General features: G+C 38.9%; 1 protein-coding gene across 2 annotated transcripts in view; it reads right to left on the bottom strand.

Annotated features, from left to right (window-relative positions):
* Positions 1-6,710: 6,710 nt before the first annotated feature.
* Positions 6,711-22,382, bottom strand: part of LOC119735708 (DNA ligase 1-like) — a 32,477-nt gene continuing 16,805 nt past the window's right edge. For both annotated transcript variants that reach the window (XM_038209590.1, XM_038209591.1), the window contains exons 17-24: positions 19,476-19,589; positions 18,000-18,167; positions 15,037-15,181; positions 14,132-14,214; positions 12,260-12,412; positions 10,426-10,623; positions 9,133-9,225; positions 6,711-8,682 (exon numbers count right to left, since the gene is read on the bottom strand). In XM_038209590.1, coding sequence (XP_038065518.1) covers positions 8,593-8,682; positions 9,133-9,225; positions 10,426-10,623; positions 12,260-12,412; positions 14,132-14,214; positions 15,037-15,181; positions 18,000-18,167; positions 19,476-19,589 — 1,044 coding nt within the window. In that variant the 3' untranslated portion in view covers positions 6,711-8,592. The remainder of the gene's footprint in view (positions 8,683-9,132; positions 9,226-10,425; positions 10,624-12,259; positions 12,413-14,131; positions 14,215-15,036; positions 15,182-17,999; positions 18,168-19,475; positions 19,590-22,382) is intronic.

Genomic DNA, 22,382 nt, shown 5'->3' with positions numbered 1-22,382 from the left:
CGTCAATTGTGAGCGATGCTGAGACGTAGACCCAGGTTTTGTTTGCTAACAGAGGGCTGGCGACAACTGAACATTTCAAATTGTGCTTTTCAGCCTCCCAATTAAGAATTTCAAACCGATTCGGAATCTGAACGCCACCAACATATGCAATTCATTGACTGTACAGTGACAAACATCTCTTAATTGGTGCAATTTGCCATAGCCTAATGTTTTCACAGCTAAACTGTCATTATGCTGCTGTCCATGCGACCTTGTTTTTCATTTTAAAATGAAAAACCAACTTCCATTAGTGCGGGAACAAATTACAACACCATAACGTACTTAACCGCCATGACAAAATTGCACTAATAATGAGTGATTACAGAAGTCAGTACCTCGCCGTTAACTGCTTCGTGTCAAGTGAGGGCGGTGTGAATGCAATGAACGAAGTTTTGAAACATTACCAAAAAATCATGAAATGGTTGGATTGCCAAAATGTGGGTATTTCTTTGAATTCCGCCCCCCCCAACAGAAAACCTTTAACCATTACCTTAAGCGATATTGTGTTTTTTCTTCAAACCAAAGCATTTAATTAATTGATCACCTGATTCATTTCATTACTGGCCGAATAGACGAAAACATCCGAGTTTCATACGTCGATGTAAATAATATTATGCACTTGTTCTACACTTGATGTCTTACACTGTGCATTATGGATATGTACAACTTCAATCCAGCTGCTACATATACAAAGAAAGGACGGTGAACTATCTTATTCCTCTGACGAGTTTGTATGCACTGCAAGCGCTTAGAGACAGAGCAGGGCTAGCTCCGTGCAGACCATTAATTTTTAATATAAGCTGCAATTTGGCAATTGCACTCGTCTGAACTGTATGATTATTAATTAGACACTCTCAGATTTTGTGGTGTTCGTTAAATTTTTAAAGCGATTTTTTTTGGCATTATTTACAATCCTAATACAGTTCCGAGAAAACTGAGGGCGCTGTTGCTGTTAATGTAACTTGAGGCACTAACTCATTGATAGGTCATTGATAATGTTGTGAACTCCTCCCCCCCCCAAAAAAAACCCCACACACACACAAAAACACACAAAAACACCCAACTTTGACGCTTTTACTTGTGAAAATTTAAATTTACATGACCAACACATACAATAAAAGGGACTAAATATTTCGTATATCACAAGTTGAAGTAGATAAGTCGGAAGATAATCATGAACTCATCAATGAATCTTCCAGTTTTCTTCAGCAACTTTATATTTTGGACATAGCGCAACAACTCCGAGAAAGACCTAAAGAAATACAGGCAATTTCCCCTTTTACTCTTTCGGACTTTCAGTCGTCGTCTGACCATTTGAAACCAGCATCGATCAATTTTTCAGAAGCAATTAGTTTTGAAATTCCTACAGGATGAAGACTCACCTTTAATAATTGATTCAGAACCACCGGCCCCAATTCCTTGGTCCCTGTCGTCATCACCGTCGGCTTGCCAGTCTGCAAGAATCCAGTGACCAGCTCAAATGATAAAATCCACCAGCAATATTTCTCTTCAGAGTTGGGCCTGATTTGGAATGGATGCGCGCACGGTCGACATAATTTTGATTCGTTGAACCTTTTAGTTACATTGTCGACACTTGTAGCTAGAAAGTTTCGTTCTTCAAGTTTTCGAAGTCGGAATTCCGAATTTTTATTTCAGAAAATCCCCTCCAAATGCAAGGTGCACGGTTCGAATCTTTCCGAAGGATATGAAAACCCGAGTGTCAGCCTCGCACGGCATGGCCGAGTCTCGGTCTTAAAAATGCGGCGTGTATTTCTCACTAACGAGGCAGCAAGATAACTCGCAGGCCAGTTGAATACAAGACTGATAGTCAAGAATTTTGCCAGGGAATGAGCAAGTTACAGGACCAACGATCAGAGGATTAGGGCCAAGAATTCTCATGAAAAGAAAATCCATTCAGACTTTCTACGGAATTAACTATTGCGCATTCGCACATGACATTACTCCACCACAAGGATGTTTCAATGCAGAATTTGTAAAGTATAGATATGTGTCTTGATAGGGCCAAGAATTTCATTCATTTCATTTCATTTCATTCGCACCTAAAACTCCCCAAACAATGGGATTTATAATACCAGACTCCGTCTGGAATGTTCTCGTTTTAGAGATGTTCCTGCTATGCAACGCTGCAAGAGCTTAGCAGAATTGAATGTCAGGACTATCGAAACTAAAACGGTTTGCAATACACAAACCGTAAATCCAGGGTAGCGGGAATTAGAGTGGGCGGAGCTCAAATATCAACATTGCAACACGTCTGGGAGGGGACATACAAATTTCGCGAACGGCTTCAAGAGTTTGAAAATGGATTGTTCTATCCACCCCGTAGCCATGCCTTTCAGGTTTGTACGAAGTATAAACTGACATTTTTGATATGTCAGGAAAGAGAAGTATGTTGGAAAATTAAATTTGCCCGTTTCGCTCTTGGGGAACGAGAAAGGGTAATGGAAATTTCTCTTTTTTTTTCATGAAGAAACGTTGGCTAACTTCAACTAGCAACCCTCCTCAACTGAGCCAAAATGTCAACACGTGGGTAGCTGTTTCTTTATTAAGACACTCAAGCGCCGACGGCATTAATTATCGCTTCTTTAAAAGAAGGCAAATCTTTAAAAAAAAAAACACACATCGAGAGTGTTCCTTAAAAAAAAAAATGGGGCTATCAATAATCAGAAGAAACAGCTGTTAAACGTAGGATATCTCTAGCTGGTTGGTCGCACACATTTCCTCTTTATCAAGCCAAAACTAAAAAGAAACCCCAAAACATGGGGGCGGATCGCGGGAAGAAGTGAGGGGGCGTCTGTGACATCAAACAACCCAAGACGAGTCAACAACATCTCGGTGCATCTTGTAGATGAGTTCGTGCATTTCCCCATTGTGCTAGTAATCAACTCGGTCAGTACGCATACACGGCATAATACGGTTGGGCCCCCGTACCGTCTGTCGACCGGACAAGAACACCTACGAGTTTCGAAGAATCGGCCCGGGCGCTCTTGATATTCGCTCCTCTCCATAGTCAACAACTTCTCTACTTACGGATTTAAGGCGTCTAGCTTGGTCAATTTAATTTATGGTAAAAAGGGAGATATATATCAATCATTAAATACGAAAAGTGGGACTCAAAGTTCCGATTCAGAACTGGAGATTTATTAGTATATCTTCAAGAAGGGCGATTTCTTTAACTTAGTTTTTTTCTGGCTCGACAAAGTCCCACCTAAATTTAATTTAAGATTGTTTTTATTAAAAAAAGCTTTATTTTGATTATGATCTGGATCTACTTAGCAAAAAAAGACAAATTTTCAATTTCTTCAAACCACTTATGTATGTACTTTCAACACAATATTTGTTATTAGATATCAATGCAAATTACATTGAGGACAAACAAGGAACCTTTCAAGACCTTACGCAAAAACAGCCATCTCATAGAGGCCATTGTTTTTTTGTTATACCAGTCTATTTGTAGACCCTATGTGAATTCAGTATTAAAAAATCAAAATATCAAAAAAGATATTTTTAAAAAATAAATCCAATAGTTAAGCGTACATTTTAATTACTGCAGACTGCCAACGGAAGAAACAAGATGCATTTGAAAGGATGAGCTTGCAAAAAATAGGCACAAGATCGTCATTGTTACCAAGCACTCGTATAGTAACCATGGTGATTTGCCATTTATAAGCAGCTGGATAAGGTTAAAACGCACGTTTGCCTTGCTTGTAATTATCCTGACACAAGTTCTCAATTAAGGGGTTATTCTGAGAGGGGATCTATGCAAGAAAAAAATCCGGGCGCTGCTTATCTGTTGAATGTGTCCTTTCCAGGGTGATTTCGAAAAGTTTTGTTTAGCTCAATTTTGCTAAGTTTTGCCCACCCAACACTCATCTGTCAGTAACGTACTGTCCTTGCTCTGCAGCAAATTCGTTTGTTTTTGGTTCTGCTTAATTTCTAACTTGCACGTTTTTTCACCAACCCCCATACTTTTGCTATTTTTGTGCATTTGAAACTATCTGAAAGACAGCCTTTATCTGAAGTAGGGCCGATAAATTTGGATCAATGTCCAGTTCAAATGTGAGCAACTTTTGTATTGATAGAAAAGTATTAGTTTTTATATAAAAAAAACCCGGGTGTAACTGGAATATAACACGTACATCTTTAAGGCAGGCGGGGGCGGCCATCCAGGATTACCATTCAACCAGTGATTCCTCTAGACAAATAGAAAATAAGGCAGTCACCGTGATGAACAACCGGGTTTGTCCGACGGACCACAATATGTCGGTTAACTGCAGCCTGTACGTCAGAGTTGTAATGAGTAACTGATTTTTGTGACTCAAGTCGAGTCATTAGGTCAAGAAGGTCGAGTCGAGTCAAATATTTAGCTCGAGTCAATTCGAGTCACTTATTTGAAATTTTGAACTCTATAATAACAAATGAGGACAAGAGAGAAAATCCTTTGTACTAACAGTTAACAAGAAGATCTGGTTTGGCTTCGGGTCTAGAATTTTTTTTTTCGCTGATCGCTGACATCAAACCAAATTGCATTATACAAAACTGTTTCTGATTAATATTTAAAAGTGGGCATGGATCTATTTAATTTTAAAAAGGAGGGCACACATTTAGCAGGCGATCGAATCTAAGAGCTTTATAAGAAATCACCCAATGATGAAATCCAATGATGAAACAACGAATTGGCAAATGTGTTTAAAATCCAGTTTCGACGCCTCATAAGTCCGAAATTTCGGACTTATGAGGCGTCGGACTTATGAGGCGTCGGACTTATGATACGACCCCGAGGGACTGACGAGGGACTCGAGTTGAGTCAGGTCATTTGCTCGCAGTGACTCGAGTCCAGTCGAGTAATTTACCCTTAGGGACTCGAGTTGAGTCGAGTAGAGTCGCCAAAACTCGATTCGGACTCGAGTCGAGTCATTGACTCGAGTCATTACAACTCTGCTTAACGTAAACAGGATCGACTCCGACGATAGTTCGACACTGCATTCTCGAAAATTCCCGGTAACGACAGAACCGAGCGTATACTTTCTGGGAGATGAGGTTTATGTTTTCCTTTCTCCATGCTTTTATTGACCAAATGAACCAGATTAATAATCATACACAGTAGATAGTAACTGGCACTCGGGGGAGGAGGGGTGATCATTATTCTGGAAGGGGCATACAATTTGTTTTTAAAATTTGAACGCTCGTTTGTTCCTTCCCCGAATTTTGAGCAGAATGTGGGTGGGGGGGGGGGGGGGGGATGTGCTCCAAAGGCCCCCCCCAAAAAAAAAACAACTTTGAGAGGGAAAATGGTGCATAGGCCTCTGTGCACTTTTTAAAGAACATTGGTATTTATTATTGTTGGAGTAGTGTCCCGTCAAGTCACAATTTAATTGGTTTATTTTTAAGGCTGTTATTCATGAAATCAGTTTAAAAACAGGATAAGCAAAATATGACCTTATTTGTAAAACGCAATTAACAAGTAACAAGGCTGGGTACTGCGTCACAAAAGTTCTGAACGTCAATCTTACGTCATTTAAACAAATGAGATGGTGAGATGGTCTTTAAAAGGATTACATTTCTTGTACTGGAGGCATCATCACGCAAATGCTGATGCTATTTTCAAGGATTTAATGAGGGATCCTAGCATATACAGGGTTTCCTTAGAAGCTTTCTGGAAAAGAAGTCACAAAAGATCCTGTTGGCGTAGTGATGACGTTGCTGGCATCATGTGTTCGCTGCAGTCGTTAGACTTCCTCATTAGCGTGGACTCAATTCAAAGGAAATAAGATGAGCCTGGAAATACATCTACACCGTGGGCATATTGTAAGAAAACTATGCCAGTTGGATTCCGAAAAAAAAATTGAGTACTGTGATTTTTGTTTTTACTGACTTTCTAAAAGAACCTGTTTCCAGTCATACAGGGACTAAAGCAAACCTGCTCATCTCAACATTTATACATAAATAACCACCAAAAAGCTCTGGCTTCTTGTACCTTGTACATCAAAAACCTGAACGGTCCACCAGGAACTAACTGGAAGTTGACAAGAGTCGATGCCTAGCGGGGGCCTGTTAAGTCTTTGTTGGTCTTGGATGGAGCTTTTGAAGGCTGCAGAGGAAATTATGTTGACGGATTGCTGTGGTTGGGCATTCCAAAGTAAAATGGCTTCAGGAAAAAAAGACTGGATAAAGGGGGTAGATGTATGATGGTGGACTTCAAACTGCTTGTTGTGGGTTCTCCTGGATCTGATAGTTTTCTGTCTGAGGTATAAGTTGGCGTCAATGTCGATGTGCTGGTTAAGAATCTTGTGGAGTGTGGCTAGTCGTTGCGTCTTTCGCCTAGTCTCAATAGGGTTCCAATTGAGGTTGATGAGCATCTTGGTCACACTGGATTTGGCTCTAAAGTCACCACACACGAACCTGGCTGGTCTTCGTTGGACTTTTTGTAGAGCCTCCCTCTTTTTTTGGTTCCTTGGTTCCAAGCGGCTGAGGCATACTCCAAATGTGGTTGGACAATGGTTTGGTACAGGTTTTCTTGGACAGTCTTTGAGCACTGGTAAAAATTTCTTCGCACAAAATTTAGCACCTCGGTAGCTTTGGTTGCTGCGTGATGAGACTGTTTGTCCTATTCCAAGTTGTTTTGAATAACAACACCAAGGTACTTTCTCAGATTTTTCCTGCTTTGGAATTGGAAATGAAATTTAATGAGTACCACAGAATTATCTGAAATGCAGGAATATTCAAATGTTTCATCAAAATATACAACAGGACAATTCAGTTTTTGCTTGAAATTGAATACCGAAAATGTGGCTTACACTATCGCATGAGTGTCCATCTTTCACATTTGAAACACAAAATTCCTTCAATGAATCCTTAAAATTTACACTTTTTGGTTAAAAACCTTTTCAGCAACTATCAATCTTTTATTATTTGATTTCATCGTTAACCAACAGTTCCATTATAGTTTTTAAAAGGCAAACTATCATTGAGCCTTTATAATCTTTACTCGGGCTGAGTGCTTTGTAAATTCACCATCGAATGGACTGGTTGGATAATTCTTTTAATAAATCTACTTATTTACAAAAACTATAAAATATCAAAATGCATGTTGCTTGAACTCACAAAAACCCAACAACATCAACATTCGGTTAAGGGCCAGTCTCAATTTATATCCGGACGAGTTCTGGACAAGTTCCGGACGTTGTATCGGGTATAAGTTGCAGGATTCTGAACAACTTCCCAGCAATCTTCCCACAATGGAGTTGTCAGTATTTAGGAGTCAAGCAGTTGCTAAAGAAAATTTCCTCGGAACATGTCTGGGACAAATGCCGAGCTTCTTCCAGACAAAGTGAATGATTCTACCCGCAACTTGTCTGGAACTTGTACTGGATATGAATTGCAATGGGCCCTAAAGTTTCAGTGTGAGCTGATAAGCTGAAATTATCTTAGGGTTATTTTAAGATTTTTGTATCAATAAAAAAAATCTATGCATCTGGAATTAACACCCAACAGTTTTACCTAGCCAAATATTAACTGGCTGAGAAGAATTTAGAATTAGAGTGCATAATATAACCTTCATCTGAATAAATTCATTCATTACCCAATCTAATGGGAGAAATAACTGAATATGGCTTTACTTCAGTTTAAAAACATCTATTATCAACATTGTCAATATAACCGTTGACTTCAAATGGAATATTTTTTACTTGTCCATTTGTTTTTCAAAAGTTCCGTTCCCTGTGCTCTGCAAAATCATATACTTTTTATTTCAACCAAAAATGTCCCTCTTTCCTTAATTGGTCGTCTGCAACCCTCTAAAAAATGTTGTTTTGTTTTGGGTGCAAACAGATCCACTTTGGGAGCAGGCTGGTTCCCGGCCTGTACATTATCGATACTGGTTGTGTGGTGGAAACCAGCCTGCCCCGCGAGAATGCAATTATTGTCTGGCAGCCAGTAATTTGAAATTGTAAAGTTATAATTCAATAACTTAACATGGGACGCTTCTTTTCCGTAGATGTCTCATTTAAAATTGATTAACTTTTGTATTGCTAGAAAAATAGCAATTTAGAAAAGGAATCTATCTTTTCAGGATGAATCTCAAAAATAGCAAGGAGAACGCAACTTTAATGTTGTAGTACTCCTTCAATTGACATGGTCCCCAACGATGTATCATTTTTAATCTGATAACTGACGAAGGCAAGTTCGATGGTTGAGTGGTCAGACATCTGTACTAATAAGCAGGAGGTCATGGGTTTGAGTCCCACCCACATAAGCTTGAAATTATTTTTCTCATACGCAATCAGAGAAGTGCTGAGCATACAGTTCTGGGCTTACAGTATTTACAATGATACGATGTCATTGAAGAACAAAAGCCTCTATTTTATTTCCAAAAGCACTGCACATGTTTTCATTCAACCGGCCAAAAGGTCTTTAGACCAACCTGATCTGCCTAGTATTTCACTGAACACAGCGCTGCAATTTTAAGACTTGCACAAATTCACAGCCATTTGAAGAACTGTTCTATTTTGTTTTTGTGTCATACTTTTTTTCTGCCTAATAAAAGTCTTCACTGGCCTTGGGTTTCAGGACACCGGTCGCTTTCTGGTTCTTGATCTGGTCTTGGTTGTTGTAGAGAGTCGCAACCTGATCAGAAAAAGGAAAAAAAGAAGAAAGTGTAAACAAACTTCTTCTGTTTGTTCTATTTGAGATTTTGTTATCGTAGAACAAGTTGTTGCAAAATTTACAACAAGATGATGAGAAGTGTCAAAATAATGCAATGAGACATTGTTATTTTACAGGGCTTTCAAATTCAAACAGCAAAAACCACAATGTGGAAACCATATTTCGCATTTTAAGACGCTCCTATCAAAGCATTAGTTAATTTTCATAATCATGAGTAAAAATATTCCAATCTTACTAATGCAAACACCCCAACCTCAGGAGAATTTGATTCTCTTTCCTAATACTTGTAAACCCTCATTTTGTCCTCTGCCGAATTCTGTCTCATTTTGCCAGCATGCCTAACATTTAACAAATCCATCATACGAAGATTTACTACACATTTGCCTTTGTCCTGACCCTTGACCTACTAACCTGTGAACTGTTGGTAGCTTCTTCCGCTTTCTTGTCGTCTCGGACCCGCAGGAAGCGAGGAAATCGCAGGGAGATGCCCTTCTCAGGATCAACCTAGGAGAATGGAAAAAATGGGGATGACAGGCAAATGCGATATATTAACCGGTACACCACCATGTGATGTGTACTTTTCTGGGATGAAAAAAGTTTTAAATATTGCTCAAATATGGATCTTCCCTTTACAATGACAATTTAATTTATGAAAACAGACTTTCATAGGCACAATTGTGCTTGTTTGAAATTTGTGATGTCACAGAGTTGAAAACAGAGAATTTGCCTGCTAAAGTTTAGGGCTGTGAATTTCTTGACAAATCATCGGAAAAAAATCACCTTCTAAGGCAAAATTATGGTCTAAAACTTTTACAATGTATTTTCAACAATTATAAGGAAAACAAATATGCAAACTGAAAAGTCGTGCTTTGGCATCCTCGCTAGCCAGGGAAGTCACTTTGCATACGTCATAAGATGATACCCTGGCAAACCGAGTCCAAATATTTCCTATTTGACCACGCTAGATTAATTATTCATGAACACTTCCAAATATGGACTGACATAATTTCTGACCAATCAGATAGCTCTTCACAAAAGCTAACCCAGAATTGACCTCCTAGCACATAAATGGCTGTCCTGACAAGCGCTCTCCTATTGGCTAGCAAAATTGAACCTGCGATTCCAGACTTGAATATTCAGTGCATAGGAATATGTCAAGAAGTCTACCCAGAGATTCTGATTGGCTGACGGTGAGTGTGAAAATGGCATGAGATTCAGATTCAGTTTGCCAGCACATTTTATGATGTAAGCCTTTCCTGGTGAGAGAGGATGTTCTTTAGCTGAATCTGCATTCATTTCAAGATCTACAGTAAAGCATCTGGTTTTGACTGAAGTAAATAAAGTCTGTCGTGAGCCAATATGGCCCATTAGGCCGGCGTTTTTCTCCGGTTTTAGTGGCATGAAATGACTAAGAACATTTCTACTCCACCTGGATGGATGCCAGTCCATTGCAAGTTACTCCCCAGCTAATGCCGGTACCCATTTATACTCCTGGGTGGAGAGAGGCAAGTGGAGGTGGAGTGGCTTGCCGGGGGACACAACATATGGTCAGCAACTGGATTCGAACCCCTGACCCTCTGATTGTGAGTCACGAATCCTAACCACCTGGCCACACAACCCCATTTGACAGAACATGCCACATATTGTTTACGACTTTACTCGTGTTTTTTTCTTATGTTTGATTTTATCAAGAAGTTGACTTACAATGCCGATGGCCGCGCGATGGGTCGGCGAGATGGACAGGTCGGCCGCTTTGACCTCCCACACCTGAACGGCGTCAAACCAGTGATCGGGGATGTGGCTCGTGTCGTGACGGTAATATGGGCGGGGCTTGTCAATCACGTGGGCCTTGAAGAACTTGCTGTGGGTGTCCAGCTCTTCGTCTTTCAGACCAGTGCCAATCTGGAGGGAAAAAGGCATGAGACAGTAATTAATGTTAACAAGAGGTGGCTTCAGGACAGTGTAGCACTTCTGGAAGCTGAACAATCGTGTATGCTGTAAGGTTTCCGAACTGGGGGTACAAAATTAAGAGTTCCGTGTTTACAGGCAGAAAAGACGGATTTAACAAGAGAACAAAATTTCAATAAAGCCAAATAACTTAAACCCTAACCCTCCAGGGTATGTTTGCTAGAGCCCTGCCAAACGTAGCAACATGCAACACTTGACTAAGTGACAAGCCTGCCAAATGTAGCAAGATGCATCAGGGGGAAAAGTTTTAAGGCCACACTGCCTCAGAGTCGGTGGTCACGGAATGCAGCAGGATACAACTGTAGCATTATTCAATGGGACTTAGCTCTCATTGTTTCAGAGCTGGCCATTCATGCACTGGTCTTGGTAGCTGAATGCATCAAAGTGCACCAGTTCTTTTCCACCTGATGCACTGTGTTGCGTATGGCAGGGCTAGGGTTTGTAAAGCATGAATAAAACCATAAATATTAAACAGCCGTCGATTTACCTCAATATCGGGTTCTGCCCTTCACAAACATATTTGTTATTAACATCAATTAAACAACACCTGAATAAATCCCCGTCATCTGATTGGTGGATCGTCGATCACATGTCATTGAATTATTTGTCCCAACACACGGCGCGTGCGGCGCGCGTGCGGCGCGCAGCGCACAAGGCAATAGAAGTTCTATTGCACGGTGAATAGAACTTCCATTGCACGGTGTCACTGCTGCCGGTGATGGTGGCGCTGTTTTAAATCGAGATAAATTGAATATGATGGTTCTCAACCTGTTGAACAGTTTGCATAAATTAAATATGATAGCTCTGAACTTGTCAAACTTTTAAACAGTTTTTAACCTGAATAAATTGGCTTTTAAACATGTTAAAAGTCAACCAATCAGATGACAAGTATTTATTCAGGTGTTATATAAAACAAATAATTCCACGAGGCCTCGTGGAATGGAACATTTCATCTATCACCTCATGAAATTATTCTTACCATTGCACTCACAAACATTCATTATTTGTATACTAAATGTCGACAAAAAATTTAAAACTACAAACTGAGAAAGTGGAGGCCATCTGAATAGAGATTTCTGGGATTAAAATATTGACTGTTGCATGTCTAGATTTACAGCCAAGTTGAAATTCTCTAGTACAGCCATAAGTAAAACAGTTTTTTTACACATTTGGTACCAGAAAGGTCTTCAATATACCTCAGTAGAGCGAGGACTTTCAAGATCTGACTATGGTTCCTGAAAAAAAGTAACTGAAGAGTCACAAATCAAGTTCCAAATCTAGCCTGAGAATGTTTATTCAAAATTTTTGGTTTTATGTGCTGAACCTTTAACCTAGAGTTGATGCTTCAGCTTCTGTCCTAAACAGAACTCAAACTTCTTAAAATCATCCATGACCCTATCCGTATTTCAAAATGAAACAAAACAAAACAGTGTTAAACCAACTGGTTCTTCTCACAACCACACAACACACAAAGAGATATCATTCATATGATGTTACCATAAACCTCCCATTCATCAAGAAAGAAAACTCATTTTTTATTTATCCCTTTTTTCCTTGTGCCCCATCTCACCTTACAGATTGTCTGGAACTCTTCGTTTTCATCGTCATAGCAAGCCAATAGGAAGCCTCCGTACGTCCCCGCCCTCTTGCCACGCCCATGGTAACCACCAATCACCACCAGGTCTAGGGTGTCGCCAACACCTTCCAAGTAGTCCTTCTTCAACTGCAAGCAAAAACCAGATCCAACGAAATGAGCCTTTTTTTCACTCATTTTTTTTTTCAAATGCAGTCGAAAGATCATACTTTGCTCTCATTTCAACATATGTAGACATTACTTGTGAGCACTTCCATGAGAATGTCGGCAAGGCTTAAAAATGGAAAATTTATGAAATCTTCAAAACTGCAAGCAGTGCAACCTCAAACGTGGTATCAAATGAAAGCAGACAAGACGTTTCATTGCAGTGATGTGGCAGAGAGATGGGGTTTGGTTGTGTATTTTTTGGTAAACAATAATAGGTTTTTTGGCTAAAATTACAGACTTTAGGTCTTCAATTTGGCACCTTGTTTTTACATGCAAAATGCAAATGTTATTGCGTGTTAGTTTTTAAGGCAGAGAGAAAGGTGCATCTTTTATACAAAACAGAGTTTTTTGGGTTTGATGTTTAGTTGATAATGTTTTAACTTTTACCAAAGATGGGTGGACAAACTGTAATGCGAGTAACCTAAAAATATATTTCTACAGATTTTGTGACTGAATGTTTTTTAATAATTGAAATGGTAAAGTATGACTTACACCCTAATGATGTAAGGACATGAAAAAGATTTGTTCATCAGTATCCGGTTCGTTAGTAAAAACGTCATACACGCGCGCCCACCATTGGTGACTAGCGCACATTGGCTACAAACGCTCGAGTTGCGTTAACTTCCGATTCCACTCATGCAGAAAGTGCTGGAGGTGACGTCACACTAACGAACCGGATGAGGAAACATTCAAATGCAGGATATATAAGTTTCTGCCATGTTCTTTTCTTGTAACATGGGTAATACGAAAAAAACCACGCATTGCCAAACCAACAGGACTTCAATCTGTTAGCCTTTCTTTGTGTAGTTTAGTCACTTAATTTCAAGGGATCTTTTGTGAGAAAAATCCACCCTCAATGCTTTGACTTTATAGACTAACAGCACAGAATTGACGGAAGACCCTCTCCACATGTAACGTGACTTACCATGGAATTGTCCTTGTATGAAATATATAATTGTTCTTGCTGATTTTCATTGTGCAATATTTGTGTGAAAGGTCAGGGAAGCTTTGGTGACTCGCAATAAAGTAAATTATCTACGGATGTCTGTTAACATAAAGCATGTTATAAGATGGAATTTTGCGTCGGGTGATATAAATTAAATTAGGTTTTGCCCTTCACCGATGTTTTTAAACACTGTATACTCAGTGTGTTACCTCCCGAGTGAAAGTTGGAAAAAATCACTCGGGTGGGACTCGAACCCAAGACCTCCTGCTTTCTAGTGCAGATGTCTTACCACTCGACCACCGAGCTAAAAGGATCGGTTGGCCGGTTCGAATCTGATGTACATAGCAGCGGGTACCGCATAAACTATTATAAGATGGAATTTTGGGTCGGGTGATATAAATCAAATTAGGTTTTGCCCTTCACCGACGTTTTTAAACACTGTATACTCAGTGTGTTACCTCCCGAGTGAAAGCTGCTATGTACATCAGATTCGAACTGGCCAACCGATCCCGTTAGCTCGGTGGTCGAGTGGTAAGACATCTGCACTAGAAAGCAGAAGGTCGTGGGTTCGAGTCCCACCCAAGTGATTTTTTCCAACTTTCACTCGGGAGGTAACACACTGAGAATACAGAGTTTAAAAACGTCAGTGAAGGGCAAAACCTAATTTGATAAAGCATGTTGTTTCTCTCACTCACTTTCAGCCAATTGTGTGAGCGGCGGGCGATTTCATAGGTAGCGTCCTGGTCCAATGTCTTCACCATTAAACCTTCACAATTCCCTACAAAGAAAAAGAAACATTGTAACAAGAGCTCTAAAGCATACACTGCCTTAATTGGATAGAATTGCAACATTGAAATAATCAAGGTGAAGTGTTGGCACGCTGTCTCCAGTGAGCCCCATTATGAGCCGTATATCAGCTCAGTGTTCGCAGAGGAAACTTTACTGCCAGGAATTTAATTAGTTTTGCATACATTGTTGTGTTTTCTTTTGGAAATTTCCTTTCGAAATTTACTCATTTACATGTAATGCAATTCTCTTGGTATTTTTGGTCTGAACAATCCCCAAATCCTCCTAAACTAAAATAAAGTGTACATTAGGCCAAAAAAAAAAGTCTCTGGTTTCTGGTATGCGCGTGTGTCGCCGTAGCCATGCGCGTCGGCAAAATGAACAAGTTTTTTTTTCAATGAAAGATGATGTCTCAAAACCGCCATACTCACTGGTTTAGATTGGGTTATGATCGGAATAAGCTTTATGTGGCCTCTCTGGACTCCCATATATTTGCACTAGGTTTAATCGGGCACCATTTGCAGTCATCAGCCGACATCTGAAGCAAAAAAATCAGGTAAAAAAAAAAAAAAGCCGCGTCGCCGCAAGCTTGGGCAAGCTCCATACCAGAAACCGGAGACTTTTTTTTTTGGCCTTAAAGTGGTCATGCTATAATGTCCTCAATCCCGCAAAAAAAAATACTCCAAATTTTCAGTGGATTTTAAAAGAACTGGAAGAAAACAAGAGAACTTTTAATTTGCAGTATAAAACTGAACCAGATGGTTTATAAGGTCAAAGGTCATGACACAAATGGAGGTAACATTCTAGATCATACCTTTAATGGACTCATCCAAGAATGCAGCAATGTCTTCCGTATCCGTGGAAACCATGGACTTGGCGAACATGAACTCTCCCTCCACGGCATTGAAGTGAGAATGGAGCAACCCCCGCCTCTCACGAAGGGTCTTGGTCACTAAGGGCTAGGATCAAAGACAAGGGATGAATGCTTCCACAAAGGTCCTATTCTTCAGGCTTGCAATTAAGCAAAACTTTGCCAAGACTACCATCAGAAAGATATAACCGTACCTCATGTACAGGAGGGTGAGTAAAAAAAAGCAGAACCCAAGCCTCAAAAAATATATTTCATATTTTAAAAAAATATGTAGCACCAAAAATATTGACTGGAAAGCCAATTTCATAAACTACTTTTAGATGAAAAAAATATAATGACTGGAAAGCCAATTTCATAAACTACTTTAAGATGATAAATAATACTTGAATTGCTCAATCCGTTCAAAATATATCTCCATTTAAACACAACAACCCCAAAACATCTTTCGTCCAAAAATATGATTTCAAGAATCGTCGTCACAATTGTCCTCAAAAAAGTGGATTTTATAAATCATATTGTTTGCCTATTAAGCAGGGTTGTTATTAAAGATATTGTGTACTACAGTTGTTGGCAGTTGTTGAAACAAGTATTCTGTGTCATTTTCTTTGTTGTTCCAAACAGTCAGAACACACAATAATTTTTTCTTTTTTTAAAACAGGTTTTAGGATCATTGCATTTAAATGGTGACATCTTTGAACTGATTGAGCAATATCAGTATTTTTTCATCTAAAAGTTGTTTCTGAAATTTCCAGTCATTTTTAATTTTGGTGCTACATATGTTGGGGTTTGGGTTCCGCTTTTTTTTTTTTACTCACCCTGTACATTCATGAGCGCGGGCTGGATTCTAATTGGTCATTTTTTGAGTGAAATGGTCTTTGGATCAACAATTTCTATTTTTCCTAAAAAGCTCCCAAGTTCAAGAAAAACAAGTCACTATATGAAAATATTACGACATGATATAACAGATGAAAAACTTCAGGCCTTTAATATTTCCAAAAATATCAAACACTAAAGCCAGTTCATCTCTCAAAAGAATAAGCCAGCAAGTTTTCCTTGATATGCATGTATCTCCAAAAACCACTTCAAATCAAATATAGATCCGTGTCTGTAGACAGAATGACTCCGGATTAAACATTTAATCCACGATTACCAACTTCTCATGCTTTTACAGTGAATCAAAGAGGCTTTTATGCAGACTGCAGAAAGATGAACATATACTTAAAATTAATGAAGTATAAAAAAAACAGACGCTTGCAATGATTTTTGTTGATAACTTTAAATAAAAGTCATAGAGGTAAAACAAATGCGTGTATGTTCGCTTATTGAAACTCATCAAAGCAATTAATGACAGATTTTATGATCTCGTCATAAAATGTAATAAAATGTGTCTTTATTATGCATGTAAACATTTGCTGGCCCTACTGTTCTGTAATTGCAATGAGAGAAGCAGAAATGTTAATACTCACAATAATGAAACAAAAACCGAGAAGACCTTGAAATTATTGACTTAAATATTAAGGGAATGCCAAAAATTGTATTTACAGTGGTAGGGAAACAGGTCAGCTATTCCAAAATAAATGACTAGTTAGGAAAAAAAGTTGGGGGGGGGGGGGGCAGCCTGAAATAATTATATAATATTGATGGCTTTGAAGGGGATACAAGAATTTGTACAACACCTGCCCGTCATCTGACTGGTTGGTCGTTGATCACGTGTCATTAGATTATTCGTCCCAACACACAGCATGGCAGCACGGCAAAAATAGAAGTTCTATTTCTCGGTAAATAGAACTCCATTTCACGGTCAATTGCTCTGACCAATCAGATGACAAGATGATTTATTCAGGTGTTGTATAAGACAAATAATGAATGTTTCACATTTGTGCAATGGTAAGAACATTTTCATTCGTCGACAGAAGGAATGCTTATGAAATTATTCTTACCATTGCACTCACAAACATTCATTAATTGTATAAAATTTGTATAAAAATTATGGCAAGTGCAATATATTCTTGTACCCCCGAAAAAAAGCCATCCAATATTATTATTTATATGAGCCTGACTTGATCTGAAAGAAATAAATTTCATGATGCTGTCTTGTAATAATCACTGACTGCTTTCCTCATTTCCACATAAATATAAAAACTTCGACAAAATACCCGCTAGCGTAACCATTTCGTAACCATTAACTCATAATCTGTCGGTAGATTCTTCTCAGCCACATACGCTCGCAGAATATTAACTGTCATCTTGGTTGCTTACAAGGTATTTTCAGCATGTTTAGTTTCCAAATTTCGTCAAATTATTACCAAATCGAATCTCGCTCCGCTCGCAGCTGTAATCTTTCAGTGCGTATACCCTGCTAGTGTGTCCATACTGCGCGCTATGCTCCGTTGACTAGTTGACAACTGTGAGTTTCTACACTTTGATTGAGCAGGAACTTGGGAAATGCATGTCGATACCATAAAATGCCTGGATGACCATACAATATCAAAAATGATATTGTATAGAAATCCGGGTTCTTTTCCCCAAAGTGTACAATATGTGATGCGATCAAGCTAAATGAGTCATTTGTTGACCCCGGTCAAATTTTTTTTTTATTACATATTTTTAGTTCAAATATTATGGAAGTTGGAACACCAAGAGATGTGATGAAGTGATGTGATGAAGTGGCCCTATTTTGGCCTGTATCTCCAAATGAAAATTCCCGACTAACGACTCATGTAGCTTGATCGCATCACATATGTTGAATTATTGCAACTACTTGGAAGCCTGATATTAATAATAATCACCCATCCATTTAATCATTAGCTTGCCTGCCTGTGTATCAGCTCATTTCAAGCCAGCAAACAAGCCAACCAAACCAAATTAGTTGGCAAAGCTAATATTTTTTTAGTCAATCCTCTTACCTCGTCATTTAGGAAGAGAAGGTCAAAGACAAAGAGACAGACTTGGACTTTAATCTCAGCCTCCGCTGCATCTTTGCGTTTTCTCGTACTCAAGACTTGGAATGGAAGTATCTGTTGATTCTCCCGGTCCCATGCTACTGCCTCAGCATCAAGCACGCATGTCTTCACCTGGGTATTTAAATTCAGGGCAAACTCGGTTAAAACTCATCTCATCTCACAATTCTTAACTTAAAAACAAAAATTTTATGTCTTTATATTGCATAAAAGTATGTTAGACTACTATTGCTGGACCCGATGGGCCAGCCTATTGTACAAATGACTAATCAATGACTGACTTGCTGTTCTGTTTTGTTTGCCCATATAAAATCGAGTGGTGTGCATTTATGTGTAGTACCGGAACCAGTACACTACTGAGGTAAACACGGGTACCCAGGTACACATAAAAGAAACCCAACCCCCAAATTCAAATCCCAGAAGTTGTCTGAAGAGCTTTATAGCTTTAGGCCAAAAAAAAAAAAAGTCTCCGGTTTCTGGTATGCGCGCGCGTCACCGTAGCCATGGGCGTCGGCAAAATGAAAAAGTTTTTTTTCAATGAAAGATGATGTCTCAAAACCGCCAAACTCACTGGTTTGACTGGAATCCTGCTGCTGCACAATTTTAACGTGTTTTTAGATTGGGTTATGGTCGAGAATAAGCTTTATGTGGCCTCTCTGGACTCCCATATATTTGCACTAAGTTTAGTCCGGCACCATTTGCAGTCATCAGCCAACATTTGAAGCAAAAAAATCAGGTAAAAAAAAAAAAAAAAGCCGCGTCGCTGCACCACTTTTTGGGCAAGCTCCATACAAGAAACCGGAGACTTTTTTCACGGTGTGAACTGCAACTTTTGAGAGCGCCATATGTCACACATTAAAATGCACAACTTTTGTTTTGCTTTTCCACGTAGCCTGGTTTTCATTTTGAAAATTCCCCACAAATGGCGTTTAAAACCTTTCTTTTTCATTGTCTGAGAAGTTACTTAGTATTTTGTAAAGTTGGTTACGGGTACCCGATCCCATGATTTGGCACCGGTTCCTGACATCAGTAGTCGGGTACTCGAGTACCCGGTTCCGATGCACAGCCGTAATAAAATCTTCTTGGGATATATTTTGTTGACCCACTGTCCCTCCTAATGCCTCAAACTGCCTTACCTGTAAATCCTCATACTGCCTCAAGCCGCCCCAGCACTCTTACGATTTTATTGATTTATGGAGCAGTAAATAAAATGTCATACAATTTCATACAAGTGCTTAAGGGTTAAAAATCACAATAAAAAAACTGACATAACACAGTTTCTGAACTAAGTGATAATTTCTTTTTTTAGTCTTCGGCTAAACACAACAGCAAACTTGTTTTGTTAAGTCTCTTATTGCAGATTGGTAGATTTTATAATTTTTAACCATTATGTGAGTAAAACATTTCAGACTTTTTAATTACCTTTTCAGAATCGTAGGCGTTGGGCAAGCGCTTGATAATATCCGGGTATTTGGAAGTATTGTTCTCCTGGTTCCTGCTGTAGATGTGGATCTCACCATTTCCAAGGAGATGGATCTAAAATAAAAAAAAAATAAAACTAGAGGTTCGCGTTTGTTGTTACAAACGCAGAGTGGTCGGGTAGACAACCATTTCATTATACAAATTGTCCACTTAAGTTATGAATATGTTTATGTCAGAAAAAAAGGACCAAGAACTTCAACATTTCCAGTACCAATTATTTTTTACGAAAAGAATGCGTCTTTTAAGGTATGATAAATTTCAGTAAACAGTTTGAGTACAAGTTATTTCCGGTTTGATGGCGTCATCAGTCAAAACAGGGAAGGGAGGACACTTGTTTATCATTAAGTAAAAATAACGCATGGAAATATGGAAATTAAATGTATGTAATAATAACAGCTAACTTCCAGTTTGATGACGTCACAGTATTTGGAAGCAAAAGGTCAATATTAAGTGTAACAGATGTCATTTTTTTGGGAGGGGGGGGGGCAAAAAACAAAGTCATGAGACAGGGATCAAATGATGGATTTAACTTTAAAAATAAAATGGTCATTGTTGAATTCTCCCTACAGTAACTTCCGGTCCGATGACGTCATGATTATGAAACCTTGCAAATTCATTTGTGGTTGCTCACGGGATATATAGGGGCAATTATATCATAAAAATTTGATTGAGGGTTTTAACGTTTTAAAAGATTAAACTGTTTTCCATGTGCCGCTGGAGGGCGCCCTTTCGTGGATGACGTCAAAATAATGTTTATGTGATTGGCATTCCTCACTTAACTTCCGTAATGTATTTGTCTGTACGAAAATGTTTCCGTTTTAGAGTTAGATTCAGTTTCTATTGCACTTCCGGTAACACCGGAAGTAAAGGTCAAGCAGTTTTGTGCCCGGGAATAAGAAATGTTGCTCAAGGCACCGTCTACAACCTCACGAAAAAACGAACACAATATACCCTATTTAGTTCAAGAGATATAGGTCAAAGTATTTTGTCAAATCGTGCAATCAAATCGCTTGTAATTTGATACCTGATGACGTCATGATGACGTAACAACAGTTATAACATCTTCGTAACATGGTACAAGTTCACAGTAGGTTTTATGATCATACCGTAAACCGTTTGGAAGAAATTGTGCTTTGTTTCGATTTCAGGCTAATGTCTTCATTTTGAATTCACCTAAATTTGACCTTCCGGCAGACCCGGAAGTAAAGGTCAAGCGAGTTCACCTACACAACAAAAAATGTTTATCAATTTATGGTTTATCTGATTACAAGGTTGGAGCATAATTGATCATTTTGTTGAAGAGTTATAGATGAAAGAAGATCGTCATTTTTTCAACGAAAATCGCTTGTAATTTGACACCCGATGACGTCATAGTGACGTCAGTGTAATATGCACCACTCGAAATGAGGTTCAATATATGTTAAAAGTTACAAGTTCATATCATATACCGTTTAGGAGAAAACCCGCGGAAACGTGCTATGCAGAAAAGAAAGAAAGAAAGAAAGATTAATCGCAACAAATCCAAAGAGTGGTCGGGTTGTGCCCGACCACTCAAAAAACATTAATCTGACAGGGATGATTAAACACAGCAATGCAAGAATGCATAACACCGAGATCTATATAACTTATTTTATAACACCTCACCCACAGATTCTGTGTCTTGATTGGCCGAGAGCGAGTCACATGTCACTTTCTAATTTTGCTATCTTTCTGTGCACGGCCAAAAGTACTATGCGCATAGCAACCAAAGTACTATACCATTAGCAACCAAAGTACTATTTCCACGGCGCGGTATTTGTGTGCAAATGCATGCTGGTGTGCGCGTTGCGCGTAGCGCGTATTATTCCATAGAGAGCGCGCCGCAGACTTGGGTTCAAACATTTCGTGAAGGGGTAGTTTTTAAGAGAGAAATACATTTTCCACCAATTTTGTATTGCAATTGAAGTTTATTTCAACTGTGTTCAGATTTAAATAATTTAAAATATTGAAATCAAGCAGAATCTGTGGGTGAAGTGTTATAAAACAAATATTGAATGCTTTACCTCGTGGTGAAGTAAAACTAGCCTCCCTCGGTGATCCATGGACCATTCTATTTTCCCTCGGCTTCGCATCGGGAAAATAGAATGGTCCATGGATCACCTCGGGAAGCTAGTTTTACTACACCACTCGAAGCATTCAATATTTGTATAATATTGCTAACTGGCCTTAATGAAACTTGGTGGGTGCATCGATGTTTGTGCATTTTCTGTCCAGCTATTTTCATATCTGCATTTGTATTCCACAAAGATTATTTACTATTTTTTATTATTTATTATTTTAACTGGGAAGCCCGTTCAGTGGAATCCACTGGTCTCCCATAGGGCCAAGTTAAGAAAAGACAGTGTAAAAAAAGTTACAGTTTTAGATGTGGGAGGAAAACCCCAGAGTATATAATATTCTGAGGAAAACCCACGGAATCAGACAGGGACTGAAAACCCAATCCACATATTGGCCCGGGCAGGAATCGAACCCTAGTCACAGCAATGGAAGGCGAGGAAAGTACCGCTATGCCAACCTGATTCCCATTTCATTATCAAAGCTGATATGCCAAAAATAGCTGATATGCCAAGAACACCCAACCAGTAAATGAGCATGTCACTTTGCTCTTCACAAAGAACAGGTGTGCGGACACGTTATGCGCCACAGGTTTCGTAGTAATAGGAAACGCTCGTATGTAGCCACATTTATTGCACTGTGGGATTGCATTTTAGAGCAACATCATTCAAAATTCCTTTCCATCTAATAGGTTTTATGAGCACACACATGAAATCACATTTTTGTGCTCGGATGGCTTTTAAGTATTTTGTC

The sequence above is a fragment of the Patiria miniata genome, unplaced genomic scaffold, assembly GCF_015706575.1.
Source record: "Patiria miniata isolate m_02_andy unplaced genomic scaffold, ASM1570657v1 HiC_scaffold_29, whole genome shotgun sequence".
In the NCBI taxonomy this organism is placed as follows: Eukaryota; Metazoa; Echinodermata; class Asteroidea; order Valvatida; family Asterinidae; genus Patiria; species Patiria miniata.
This window is presented reverse-complemented; position numbering and strand designations above follow the sequence as displayed.